This window comes from Chiloscyllium plagiosum, unplaced genomic scaffold (assembly GCF_037043375.1).
Source record: "Chiloscyllium plagiosum isolate Xiang-an unplaced genomic scaffold, Cpla_swu_hap1 HiC_scaffold_6, whole genome shotgun sequence".
Taxonomy (NCBI): Eukaryota; Metazoa; Chordata; class Chondrichthyes; order Orectolobiformes; family Hemiscylliidae; genus Chiloscyllium; species Chiloscyllium plagiosum.
Window position 1 is genome coordinate 30,146,578 of NW_028270144.1, and position 13,754 is coordinate 30,160,331.

The 13,754-nt window shown below is 41.3% G+C and overlaps 1 protein-coding gene across 2 annotated transcripts in view; it reads right to left on the reverse strand.

The window, feature by feature from the left end:
* tbc1d4 (TBC1 domain family, member 4) overlaps positions 1 to 13,754 on the reverse strand; it is a 288,880-nt gene that overhangs the window by 112,074 nt on the left and 163,052 nt on the right. For both annotated transcript variants that reach the window (XM_043691388.2, XM_043691389.2), the window contains exons 6-8: positions 8,878 to 8,969; positions 7,515 to 7,625; positions 5,393 to 5,512 (exon numbers count right to left, since the gene is read on the reverse strand). In XM_043691388.2, coding sequence (XP_043547323.2) covers positions 5,393 to 5,512; positions 7,515 to 7,625; positions 8,878 to 8,969 — 323 coding nt within the window. The remainder of the gene's footprint in view (positions 1 to 5,392; positions 5,513 to 7,514; positions 7,626 to 8,877; positions 8,970 to 13,754) is intronic.

Here is a 13,754-nt window from a genome sequence, read left to right on the forward strand (position 1 = left end):
TCCTCATTCCTGAAGAAGGGCTTATGCCTGAAACGTCGATTCTCCTGTTCCTTGGATGCTGCCTGACCTGCTACGCTTTTCCAGCAACACATTTTCAGCTCTGATCTCCAGCATCTGCAGTCCTCACTTTCTCCTCCAATAAAAACCACGGAACAGGCCAGGGATACCATGAGAGTTCATTGCAGGGAAAAGGTGTCTCTAGATACTGACAAATTAGAAGAGTTGATAAAGGATGCCAAATAAAGAGTTGGAAAGAACTCTGGAAAGAGTTTTGTGTAAACTTCGAGGTGCCAGATAAGGGACTGCCAGCCTTATCACATAGATGGATATATACAGCACAGAAAAACGTGCTTCTTGATGATATATATAATGATAAAGTCATCCCAATGGCTTAGGTTCTGAAGAGAGAGTCAGTGATTAAAGCATATGAGAGAATGGGAGAAACATCAGCAAAACAAAGATCTTTCACCTGCTTCCCCCCCCACTGCTCAATATAGCCATGAGACTGTCAAAAATCCACGGCGAGCCATTGGACAACATGCATCAATTCTTATACATTCGGAACCTTTTTCCAGCAAGGGCAGATATCAACAATGAAATTCAATCGCATTTCCACTTCCCGACACTGCACAGAATCATAGAGATGTACAGCACGGAAACAGACCCTTCGGTCCAACTCGCACATGCCGACCAGATATCCTAAATTAATCTAAGCCCATTTGTCAGCACTTGGCCCATATTCCATTAAACCCTGGATAAAAGCAAATTACTGCGGATGTTGGAATCTGAAACCAAACGAGAAAATGCTGGAAAATCTCAGCAGGTCTGGCAGCATCTGTAAGGAGAGAAAAAAACCTGCTGAGATTTTCCAGCATTTTCTCTTTTGGTTCCACTAAACCCTTCCTAGTCATATACCCATCCAGATGCCTTTTAAATATTGTAATTGTCCCTCCATTTCCTCTGGTAGCCAATGCCATACACACACCACCCTCTGTGTGAAAACGTTGCTCCTTAGGTCCCTTTTAAATGTTTCCTCTCTCTCACCCTAAACCTATGCCCTCGAGTTCAGGAATCCCCTGCCCCAGGGAAAAGACCTTGTCTATTTACTCTACCCAATGCCCCTCATGATTTTATACCCTTTATTAGTTGACTGAGGACAAGTATCTCAGATGGAAATGTGTTGCTGGAAAAGCGCAGCAGGTCAGGCAGCATCTAGGGAACAGGAGAATCGACGTTTCGGGCATTAGCCCTTCTTCAGGAATGAGGAGATGACCTGGGGGGTGCAGTGAGAGAGGGACTCACTGAAACCTTTGTAGAGGGAGAAAGAGAGCTTCTTCAAGGAAGGCATCCTTGTAAGAGGATTCGCAGTAGGTTGAAATCTTTGAGGAGAAAGTGAGGTCTGCAGATGCTGGAGATCAGAGATGGAAATGTGTTGCTGGAAAAGCGCAGCAGGTCAGGCAGCATCTAGGGAACAGGAGAATCGACGTTTCGGGCATTAGCCCTTCTTCAGGGACAAATATCTCAACCCTGGCACCAAGCTCATGGTCCACAGGACAAGCATTGTTATCTAGCCTTCTGCAATGGAAACATGGACAATGTTTGGCAAACATCTCAAAGCCAAGAAAAATATCACAAGCTATGGATCTGCAAAATCCTGTATTTTCATTGGTATCAAATATTGTGATATGAAAATATAGATAATGTCTTCAACCGCTTAGTCAATGTTTCTACAGGTGGATTTTTTTTCCAAAAGGGAACATAGCATAATACTTGATTGCATTACATTATATAGCATAAAAGATAAAAATGAAACATTTATTTCTCTGATTAATTTTAGTTAGATTGTCAAAAGCTTGAATTTCAAAAACAGGTTAACTTGTTAATGACTAGTTATTCACAGTGTTACTTTTCTAAATCTTTAATTTAGATTAAGAATAGAATAAGGTGGTGGCTATTATTTGTCTGAGGACACATGTATACTGGGTTTGGCATGAGATGGATAAGATTAAGGAGGTCAATAAACTCAGTCTGCAAAAGAAAATACGTCTTGATTTCAATCTTGCCAACTGGTTTGGATTCTACCAACACATGAAAGCACTGTGTGAGACACTACACTTAATCCAGGCGAAGTGTATGGGAAAAAACTTCCCATTTTGAAATTCAAAAAGGTTTGCTGAAGTAATTATTTTACTGGATCCCACACTCTAAGGATAAGAAAACACACATCTCTTTCAACACAAAACATACTGCCATGTGCAATAAAGGAGGCAAATACATTCTGACTTCAATCTCATTTCTGCCTAGTGTAAAGATAGAAGAAACACCTGCTGACTCAGAGATCACAATAATTGGTGGCATGGTGGTTCAGTGGTTAGCACTGCTGTATCAGGTGCCCAGGTTCAATTCCAGCCTTGGGTGACTGTCTGTGTGGAGTTTGTACATTCTCCCTGTGTCTGTGTGGGTTTCCTCTGGGTGCTCCGGTTTCCTCCCACATTCCAAAGACGTGCAGGTCAGGTGACTTGGCCATGTTAAATTATCCATAGTGTTAGGTGCATTAGTCGGGGGGGGTGGGTTACTCTTCGGAGGGTTGGTGTGGACTTGTTGGGCATGTTTCCACACTGTAGGGAATCTAATTCTTGAATGTAAGAATTTTATTCAGAGTTTCATAAAATGCTTGTAAATACCTACAGCATTCTTCCAGCTCTGCTTTCAATAGTTTCTTGTGCATCTGTTTACTTGAAAGTCACATACAGACTTAACCAACAAAGCATAGACCACTTACTTAACTCACATTATCGAACACTGGGTACTTAATAATTAAACAAGATGGAAGCATGAAGGGCAAGTTCAAAGGTAATCTTGACAAGAAACCTGCTCATAGATGAAACATGGTGAAGGGAAATTATAGTTTAAAGGAAGTATTGGATGTGACAATGGGAGATCATGGAAGAAACACCATTTGGAGGACATATGGGTGAAAGAGACACAGTTAGGAGGAGATCTCACTGGTGCAGACACAGCTTAGAGGTGGTAGGAATGGAATATGCTTGCAGCACTGGACAAGAGTTTGAGTGAGGAACAAATGAAATACTGCTCCCAAGCATCTTTTATTTACAGGAGGCAGCCCATAGCTCACTCTTCAACATAGTGACCTACTTTATTCCCATTTCACAGTTCTTACTGCACATCCTTTTATAGGCCTCCAAGTAAAAGCCATATGGGCACCAGAACAGTAAGACAGAATAGAAATGAAATAAAACATTAGAAAACCACAGCAAGGCTGGCAGTCCTGTTGAAAGGTCACAAACTTGAAACATTAACAGTTTCTCCCCTCAGATGTTGTCAGACTTCCTGAGAACTTCTCACTTTTCATTGTTTCAATGTCAGATTTTATAGTCAAACTTCAGCATCCATTAATATATATATAAAGAAAGAAAGCCAAAGTCCTTACAGAATGAGGCTGAGGAAATAATAATGGGAATGCAAGGGGAATAACAATGAGGTATCAGGAAATGGCAGCAGAATTGAATAAACACTTTGCATCAGTCTTCACAGTAGAATACATTAACAATTACTAAATAATCAAGGATTATTAATCCTTCATCCAGTAGCCCAGCAAAGAGAGGGGAGGAACAAAATACAACAGCTATCACTGGAGAAAAGGTACTAAAGAAACTAATGGGGCTAAGGATCAATAAACCCCCTGGTCCTGATGGGTTGCATCCTGGGATATTAAAGGAAATAACTGCAGACATAGTGAATGTACTGGTAGTAATCATCCAACTATTCTCAGATTCTGGAAAAGTCCCATGGGATTGGAAAACTGCCAATGTAACATCTTTCCTTAAAAAGGAGAGACAAATAAAAGATAACTATAGCCCAGTTAGCTTACTATTGGTTCTTCGATAGGGTAGATGCAGAAAGGTTGTTCTCCTTGTGGGACAGTCTAGGACCAGAGGGCACAATCTCAGAATAACAGGGCACACCTTTGAAACAGAGAGGAGCAGGAATTTCTTCTCAGAGTGCAGTGGATCTGTGGAATTATTTACCACAGCAGACTGTTGAGGTTGGGACACTGACCATATTCTAGGCTGAGACAGACAGATTTCTAATAAGGAAGGAAATCAAGGGTTATGGGGAAGAGGCAGGAGTTGCTGAATAGAGCAGCAGACTTCTGCTCCTCCAGGTTATTGTCTTATGGTCACAGTTCTTTTTCCTTGAATCCAAAAATCGTGTGAACAACCGACTAAAGGCAAAAAGTGACATACCTAATAACAAAAAACAGGAACAGGAAAAAACAGGGCAACTTAGCAAATTAACTGGCATCTGTGAAGGGAGAAATTTGTTAACATTTTAGGTCTGTCACCTTTTATCAGAAACGGCAAAAGTGAGCGACAGTAAGATTTTGAGCAAGGGATGTGTGCGATACTGTTTCTATTGTTTATTTAATATTTATTGTGTTTCTAATTGTTCACATTCTGATGAAGAGTCACAGCCCTGAAATGTTAACTCTGTTTCTCTCCACAGATGCTGCCATTACTGCAGAATATTTCCAGCTGCTCCTGTTTTAATTTCTGATTCCCAGCAGCAACAGTGTTCTGCTTTGTAATTAGTGAGAAAAACTTCTAAATGGATTTGGACTGAATTATTTCAGTAAAAACAGCAGTTGGATTTCACAACGATATTGTCACAGGGATACAAGCAGTATTTATCAGACATTTTTGCTAAGTGTGGCACAGTGGCTCAGTGGTTAACACTACTACCTCACAGCACTAGGGTCCCAGGTTCAATTCTAGCCGTGGGCAACTGTCTGTGTGGAATTTGCACATTCTCCCATGTCTGTACGGTTTCCTCCGACAGTCCAAAGATGTACAGATTAGGTGAATTGGCCATGCTAACCTGCACTGGAGGGTCAGTGTGGACTGGTTGGGCTGTTTCTGCACTATAGGGAACCTAGTCTGAAATACACAATGATCATCTAATTGGAGGTGAATTTATAGCACATCAGCAGATACCTCAAAAAAATCTGATCACGAGCAAAGATGGCTGTTTCACTACATACATATTTTGCACGAAGATTTAATAATTCCCTATCTTCAATCTCCATGTGGTATTTATGGACAGAACATTCTTATCCAATCCTTGTGTCACATATGAGTAGTTTGAGGCAGCATTGCATAAAGTATTTAAGATGCCAAGTACCAACAGTAACACCTTTCCTTGAATTCACTAGTATTTTATTGGGCAAAATACATTTGTGCCAAATCCAACATGGAGAGACACCCTATTTCAACATTTGAACAGGTACCACAAATTGACCTTTCAAGAGATGGGCATAAAATCTGGCAAACCAATCACACTAATGGTCAAAACTAAATGTTGTGCACCTTACCCGTGAGAAGATATTTTCCAGAGAGCTGGTTAGAGACTTCTTGGCCTTGTTTTTCAGGACATCAAGTTTAAATCTCCCTGTGCTTGCAGAATGCTCTGGAATCATATTATTTGGCACAGGCTTTGAAAGGGAAGAAAACAGGACTGTTTAGTAGGTGAGGTGAACATGAGTTTTAGCAGGTTCACTGAATCAGACACACCAAATAAAGTCAGACTAATGATTCAAAACACTGCTTTAAAATGCAGGTCAAAATGCTGGGATCTGTTTCGCATCAGCCTAAAGCACAGTAAACATAAAAGAAAGACTTCACTTGCATTTGTACAGCAGCTTCATCCAAGGCATAACAATATATACTTTCTAAGGTTGGGACTGAAAGCAAGTTTCAATCCTGCTGTGGTGTCTTGTTGACCATTTGTAAACTGTTTTCAGAGACAGTCAATTGAAAAACTTCCTTCAACAGCATCATGGGATGTTGTGGGCTCTCTCAATGGGAGAGCCCACAGCAATGTCCTACTGGCAGCTTTACCATCAAAGTATCAAGATGAGCACTGCTCTAGCAGACAGATGAACATCAGGGTACTACATGAGGGCATTCCCCCTCCTCAGGAGGATGATGAGGATCAATGAGGGAAGTCTCTTTGGCCCTCTGATTCGCCAAAAGACCATCCCCAGTGTGTCCAGCCTTTTTTCATCAGCAAAATCCCACACTGTTTATAACCTTTGAGTGTAGGAGTTGGGATTTTTTACTGAAGTTGTACAGGACATTGGTGAGGCCTCTTCTGGAGTACTTGTCCGGTTCTGGTCGCCCTGTATATTATCAAGCTGGAGAGGGTTCAGAAGAGATTTACCAGGACATTGCCAGGAATGGAGGGTTTGACTTTGAAAAATAGGCTGGATAGGCTGGGACTTTTTCTAATGGAGAGGAGGGGATTGAGGGGTGACCTCATGGAAGCTTATAAAATCATGAGGGGCATAGATAAGGTGAATGGCAGGTGTCTTTTCCTTATGGTGGGGGGTTTAAAGACTTTAGGACATTTTTGAATTGAGAGGAGAAAGATTTTTTTAAAATCAAAAGGGACAATTTCTTTACACAGAGAGTGGTCTGTATGTGGAATGAACTTACAAGGGAAGTGGTGGATTATAGTTATTATGTACTTATCTAAATGTCTTTTTAACATGAATAAGGAACGTTTGGAGGGATAAAGACCAAGTTCAGGCAGGTGGGACTGACTTAGTTTAGATGGACCAAAAGCTCTGTTTCTGTGCAACTCTACAACATGGCCCCAACTGACCAGCTAAATATTACTGATGGCTAGCAACAGCTGCCAAGTGGTAGATGCTCCTGTTGCTCAGCATCCTCTAGTAAGGTTGACATGAGGTGGGATTGTGTCAGCCCACAGGGCTTTTGGAATTCCCTTCCAGTGCTCCACTTGCCCCAGTGTAGTGGGTCTCATAAGACTCTAACCTATGTATTTCATGGTATCTCAAAGGGCTTTGCTCACAATTAATTACTTAATTAGTTATAAATGTTCTTGAATTAATTTCCTTCACACCTGTATTTGAAATCCAATCAGATGAGTGCGTGATTGAAAGATATGATTCAAACAAACTTGACTGAATCATATAAAGTCCTAAGGAGTCTTGACAGCTTGATGTGGAGAGGACATTTTCTCTTATGGCAACATCTAAAACTAGGGCCTACTTTTTCAGAGTGAAGCGTCCCCCATTTGAAATAGATGAGGTGACTTTTATTTCTCTCAGAGGGTTTTGAGTCTGTGGAGCTCTCCTCCTGAAAAAGGTGATGGAAGCAGAGTCCTTGAAGATTTTTGAGGTAGGGTGGATCAATTCCTGTTCAGCAAAGGGGTGACAGGTTAACTGAGATAGGCAGGAATATGGATTTAAGGTTACAATTAGATCAGCCATGATCTTACTAAATGGTGAAGAAGACTCAAGGGATTGAGAGGTGTACTCCTGCTCCTGATTCATGTGTTCCTGGATACATGGCTGCTGGAGGCCATCTTGTGAACGGAACATTATATTGAAAAATAATGACATTGCATAACTCTGCAGTCAAAGTGTCACAACTTTCTCTTTGAAAACGTGAATGAAGAAACTGCGATACCATGGGGCTCTCTCCAAGATGGGCATGGGTCTTCTGTTTATTCTCACATATCTGTCGCAGAATGAGGATCACCAGTTCATTCTCATCTTGGTCATCAGCTGGCTTCATTTTCTGTCAATACAGATCATTTGTTAATATTGGTAACGATAAGTTATCTAACTATTCTGCAGTTATTTCCAGTTCTACTTAAACTGTGAAGGTTTCTACTATAATTGTGGAAGCTTTAAGTTACAGTACATTAATTTTTTGTTTCAATCTCAGTGTGTGTGCCATAAAGGCATATACATTACTGACAATAGCCGAGGTCCAAAGGGTGGCTTTGAATTATAAACAATATTCAAAATTACTTCAGGTAGGGGCCAGAACTTACAAGGCTCCACTCCTGGTACAGAGTGTCTTAACAGCAATGAACAATGGAGAACCAAATGCACAAGTCATAGCATTACACAAAGCAGATCATGTCCTATTGCTCTCCGTGAGAAGGCTTAGTTCCCTTTTGACTCCATCTTCCACTTTTTGCACTTCAAGTAGTATTTGAATACATAACCTCTCTTCTTCACCCTCTACCGTTTATTTAAGGATGTCTTAACTTTCCAAAGAGCATACGGCACCCCACCACCTGGACACTATCTCAGAGCAATGTGAGGGCAATTCCCAAGTTTGGATTCAAAGTAGTCTATTCACTTCTCAGACTGATGGAAAGCTGAGACTTTAAGAAGGGAGTGATGGTCAATTTCCAACATACACCTCATGGTCTACAGCAATCCACCATTCAATCCAAGCTCCCAATCTGAATGACAGCCATTTATGGGGAGTCACAAACTAACTGACTGCAGAAGAACAAACATGAGGTGAAATTTGAAATGAAGGGTGAAATACTATCCTTTTCAGTGTCATCTTTGGTAGATGAGTAGGCCCATGTTCTTTACATTGTTGCTTTAGAGTCTTTGTCCTCTAACAAGAAGAAATGCTGACATGGGTGGTTTAACAGTATGTGGGTATAGTATACAATTCCTCATAAATAATCTCACTGGCAGTAAGATATGGGGCTAGAGTTAGTGAAGAAGGAAAAAGCATCTGTAATGAGGACATAGATGTTAAGAAGAATTATTTCTGAACCTTCAGGGGGTCTTTACAAGCAAACAATGCCCTTTAAACGGAGATAAAGTTTAAAAAAATTATCACGATTTAGATTACAGTCACAAATTAATGATCAAATCAGAAATTTCAGTCCAATCTTTTGTTAAGAATTTATATAATTTAACAATGTATGAATAATCTGCAAGCCACAGTTACTGAGACAACCTTCTTTAAGCAATGTATAATTTTAATGGGCTCTTTCTGAGAGTCTCCATATTGTTACCTGAACACGTTCAAAAATATCAGCTTGTTCATTGTCACTCAAAAGAGAAACATGCCTCTGTATCGCAAGCTTGGCTCTTGGTGGGTAGAGACCTGAAATAAAATCAGAGTTATGATGATCATTGCATCACTTAATTGTACTTGCTTAAACAACTGGCAATTCTTTCTGCTTTTTCTCAGGCTAAGCAGATGTAAAATTCAAGTAACTGCTGTATACTTGCAGTCATATTAAGCTATCAAAGCTATCACATAACTCTTTCCCTGTTATAGATACTAAGGCATAACCTGACATTGTACTGCAGAATGTACAAGTTACACTGAAACAATTTGCTATGGCTTGTGTGATAGAATCTCCCAGACTCATGACCTTCAATATTTAAGATGGCAAGGCAACCTGTTTATGGGAACATCATCCTATCCAGTTCCCCTTAAGGCGCGGATGATGCTGACAATGACATGTATCTCCCTTCCTTCACCATCACAGGATCAAAACTCTGGAGTTCCCCATCTAACAGCAGTGTGGGACCAACTATCACATGGACTGTCATTGTTCAGGAACACAGCTGCCCAGTACCCTCTTGAAGAACAAAGAAAATACAGCATTGTAACAGGCCTTTCAGCCTGCACTGATTCCTAATCCCTATTTAGACCTGCTACGGATTGCCCTCTATCCCTCTGTTCACCTCCCATTCATGTGTCTATCAAAATGTGTCTTAAACATTGCTAATGAGCCTGATTCCACCACCTCTATTGGCAGTGCATTCCAGGTACCTACAACCCAATCTCACCAGCACCTATTCATGGACAACTAGGGACAGGCGATGAATGCCATATTTGCCAGCAATGCCTTCGTCACAAGAATTAAACATTTTTCTTTTCAATCACTGAGATATTTCTCATGCTTAAATGCAGTGTAGAGCAAGTCCTCACTTATATCTGAGATTTTCAGCTGCAACTTTAAGTGAAGTTATTTGAACAATCACATCTTCCAATCAAAACTCATGCAAAAGCTGCAGTTAGGTTGAGTCGGATCCTGTTCATCCGAAAAACAAAACACTAAAAGATTAACTCCTGAATATTGCTAAAATCCTACACTGGTAAATTAAGTAAGTTGCAAAACAAACTTTTTTTAAAAATGTGAGAAAAATGCAACTTCCTATTACAGTTCCTCCTGCTCACTGCTGATCCTGCTTCCTAAACATTACCCTCCCGATTGAAATAGATCTTTTCCCTCCCTGCACACTGACACACAGACTCTCCCCCTCCTGACTAAGCTACTCACCATTTCCTTCACCTTGAATCCATGCTCCTGCTCAAGATCCTGATTCAATGCCAGAGCAGCAGGTGCAGAAGTGCGGAGTGTTTTTCAAAATCTCCCATTCACCACTTCCATCTCCTGACCTTTCACTGCGAGTGAGGGCTCTGGAGATGGGCGGTGTCAGTGAAAGGCAACAGAAGCAGCTTTGACAGCTTTAAAAGGATCTCAGCATTTATGCACCTCCAGGAACTGGGCTTCTACAACTCCTTTGGTTTGGGATCTTGAGTGGGAACACCAGTTCAGGAGAGGGAAGGGGCAAGAAGTGAGTCGGGGAGGGGGGAGGTTCAGTGAAAGGATGGATCAGGGAGAAGGAAAGGCCATAGGTCAGGCAGTGTTGCAGGAACAGAAGCTGCAAATCAGTGGGTTAAAGAGCAGGAGAGACTAATCCAAAATGACAAAAATCAGGCCACACACGAAATGAAGATAAAATGAATCACAAGTGTTCAACGAGATAATAGACCCCGGTGACTTATGACATTAAAAAACATTAAACAGGGACTTACCTAAAAATTGAAATGTTACCTTATTAGAGCAAGGGTGGATTCTGAAATCAATTGCACAGTTCATGCCATTTCCATTTTACAGACATTCAGAAAATGAAGCATAAAGAGATTGTTTCCAATACTCTACGCTTATCCTTAGCAATTATTTCATAACCTGCATTTTAAAACCTCCTGAGCAGTATTATCTTTCTGCCCTACTTTGCTCCCCACCTCTGCTGAAGGCTCATTTTAAACTGGCTCAGGACGAGCAGAGGGAATTCAGGTCCTGCAAGGCTACCCTATTAGATCAAGGCTGAATTGCATCCTGACTCCATTTACCCATGCTTGATCTATGTCCCTCATACACTTACCTAACAAAAATCTATCCTGATGCATTCTAACCAGGCCTACACGACTGTGACATAAATTAGATTCCTTAGATTAGATTAGATTCCCTACAGTGTGGAAACAGGCCCTTCAGCCCAACAAGTCCATACCGACCCTCTGAAGAGCAACCCACCCCCTTACATTTACCCTTGCATTTACCCCTATTAGTTTATATTCCAGCTACCTTCAGATAAAGGCAAACAATTCATTTGACTTTTAAATTACTTGCTGTATTTATCCATTCATATTTTGTGATTTCTATCATGGACTTTATTATTAGCAAACACTCCAGTCTGTTTTCTTTAGGATTAAAGTGCATAGTCTAACACATCCCAACATGTTGTAATTTGGCTCACTCCACATTATTCCATCAGCTTCCCTTTGCAATTTTATACTCCCACTTATTTTATTAATTATGCCACCTAACGTACAGCCATCAATCAATCATTTTGAGTTAAATCTCCATGTTGTAGAGAGAAGCAAATGAGGTTGCCTGTTTCAAACTGTAATCTAATCTGACCCCCAGATCACGAATCTATTGTTTAGGGAACCACTTCCAAACATAGGGTTTGTAGTACTGGGAACTCTCTTAACTTTGCGTCCCCAACTTGCAGACAAAATCCAGGCCTAAGTGTTGCATGCTCTGATTAAAGGCATTAAGAGGGAGAAGTGTTCATTCCTGGTAAACTCTGAGCTGCATGCACAGGAGCAGAGACCTTGCTGATTTCCAGACATTCCTAGTTTTGGATTAACAAGACAGCACCAGTGCCCCAGCACCAGATCAAGCCCAATAATAAAATACACAATCTTTTAATCTGCAAGGTCCAAACGAATGTTCCGTGCTTATATGCAAAGTATCATTAGCAGAGCTCTTCATCATGTTCATATTGCTTTTTTTAAATAATGCAGACAGTGAGGTCTGCAGATGCTAGAAATCAGAGTTGAGAGTGTGTTGCTGGAAAAGCACAGCAGGTCAGGCAGCATCCGAGGAGCAGGAAAATCAACGTTTTGGGCTGGAGCTCTTCATGCTGATGAAGGGCTCCGGCCTGAAACATCGATTTTCCTGCTCCTCGGATGCTGCCTGACCTGCTGTGCTTTTCCAGCAACACACTCTCAACTTTTTTTTTAATAATGTCTATTAAAAAAGCTTTTTAAAATGAACTATCAAATTTTGTCTTATCCAAAAAGATGAGTGTATATGCTGCCTTTCATTTTCTTTAGGCATTTAAAGAGCTTCTCCGTCAATTAACTTTACATTTTTAAGTGTTCTTATATCTTTTAATTCTTTTATTCTTTCATGGGATGTGGCACCTCTTGCAATAGGCCAGTATTTGTTGCCCATCTTAAATTACCCTCGAACTGAGAGGCATGCGAGGCCATTTCACAGTCAGCGGTGAAGTGCGCCTAGAATCTCAAAGAAGTCAGAGAAGAAAAGGATGACACTCTACCCTCTAGGGTAAAGGTCACCAGATGGGTTTTTACAACAATCAAAGATAGCCACCACTGCTGAGACAACATTTATATTCCAGATTTATTAACTGAATTTAAAAATCAGTGTCGTATTAGCTGGAGCCTCAGGAGTACTCCTCTAATGACGTTACCACAATGCTACAATCTCCCCCACAGCTATTTTGTTGCCAGCAAGTTTAAACCAATGACAACTCATGTAAAATCAGCATTTTTTGATGTTGACTGAGGGAAGGGTGTTGGTCAGGACACTTAGATAACAGACGTTTGCATGTTAATGACCAGCATCACATATCCAATGGGGCAAAGCAACTGAGCTTTAGTTCCGTACCACATCTGAACAGCCTCCACCACTTCGTTGTGGTTCTGTTCGCCGAGCTGGAAGTTTTTGTTGCAAACGTTTCCTCCCCTGGCTAGGCGACATCATCAGTGCTTGGGAGCCTCCTGCGAAGCGCTTCTTTGATGTTTCCTCCGGTGTTTATAGTGGTCTGTCCCTGCCGCTTCCGGTTGTCAGTTTCAGCTGTCCGCTGTAGTGGTTGGTATATTGGGTCCAGGTCGATGTGTTTGTTGATGGAGTTTGTGGATGAATGCCATGCCTCTAGGAATTCCCTGGCTGTTCTCTGTCTGGCTTGCCCTATGATAGTAGTGTTGTCCCAGTCGAATTCATGTTGCTTGTTGTCTACGTGTGTGGCTACTAAGGATAGCTGGTCGTGTCGTTTCGTGGCTAGTTGATGTTCATGTATGAGGATTGTTAGCTGTCTTCCTGTTTGTCCTATATAGTGTTTAGTGCAGTCCTTGCATGGTATTTTGTACACTACATTCGTCTTGCTCATGTTGGGTATCGGGTCCTTCGTTCTGGTGAGTTGTTGTCTGAGCGTGGCTGTTGGTTTGTGTGCCGTTATGAGTCCTAGGGGTCGCAGTAGTCTGGCTGTCAATTCTGAGATGCTCCTGGTATGGTAGTGTGGCTAGTCCTTTTGGTTGTGGTATGTCCTTGTTCCGTGGTCTTTCTCTTAGGCATCTGTTGATGAAGTTGCGCGGGTATCCGTTTTTGGCGAATACCTTGTATAGGTGTTCCTCTTCTTCTTTTTGCAGTTCTGGTGTACTGCAGTGTGTTGTGGCCCTTTTGAATAGTGTCCTGATGCAGCTTCGTTTGTGTGTGTTGGGGTGGTTACTTTCATAGTTTAGGACTTGGTTTGAGTGTGTGGCTTTCCTGTATACCCTTGT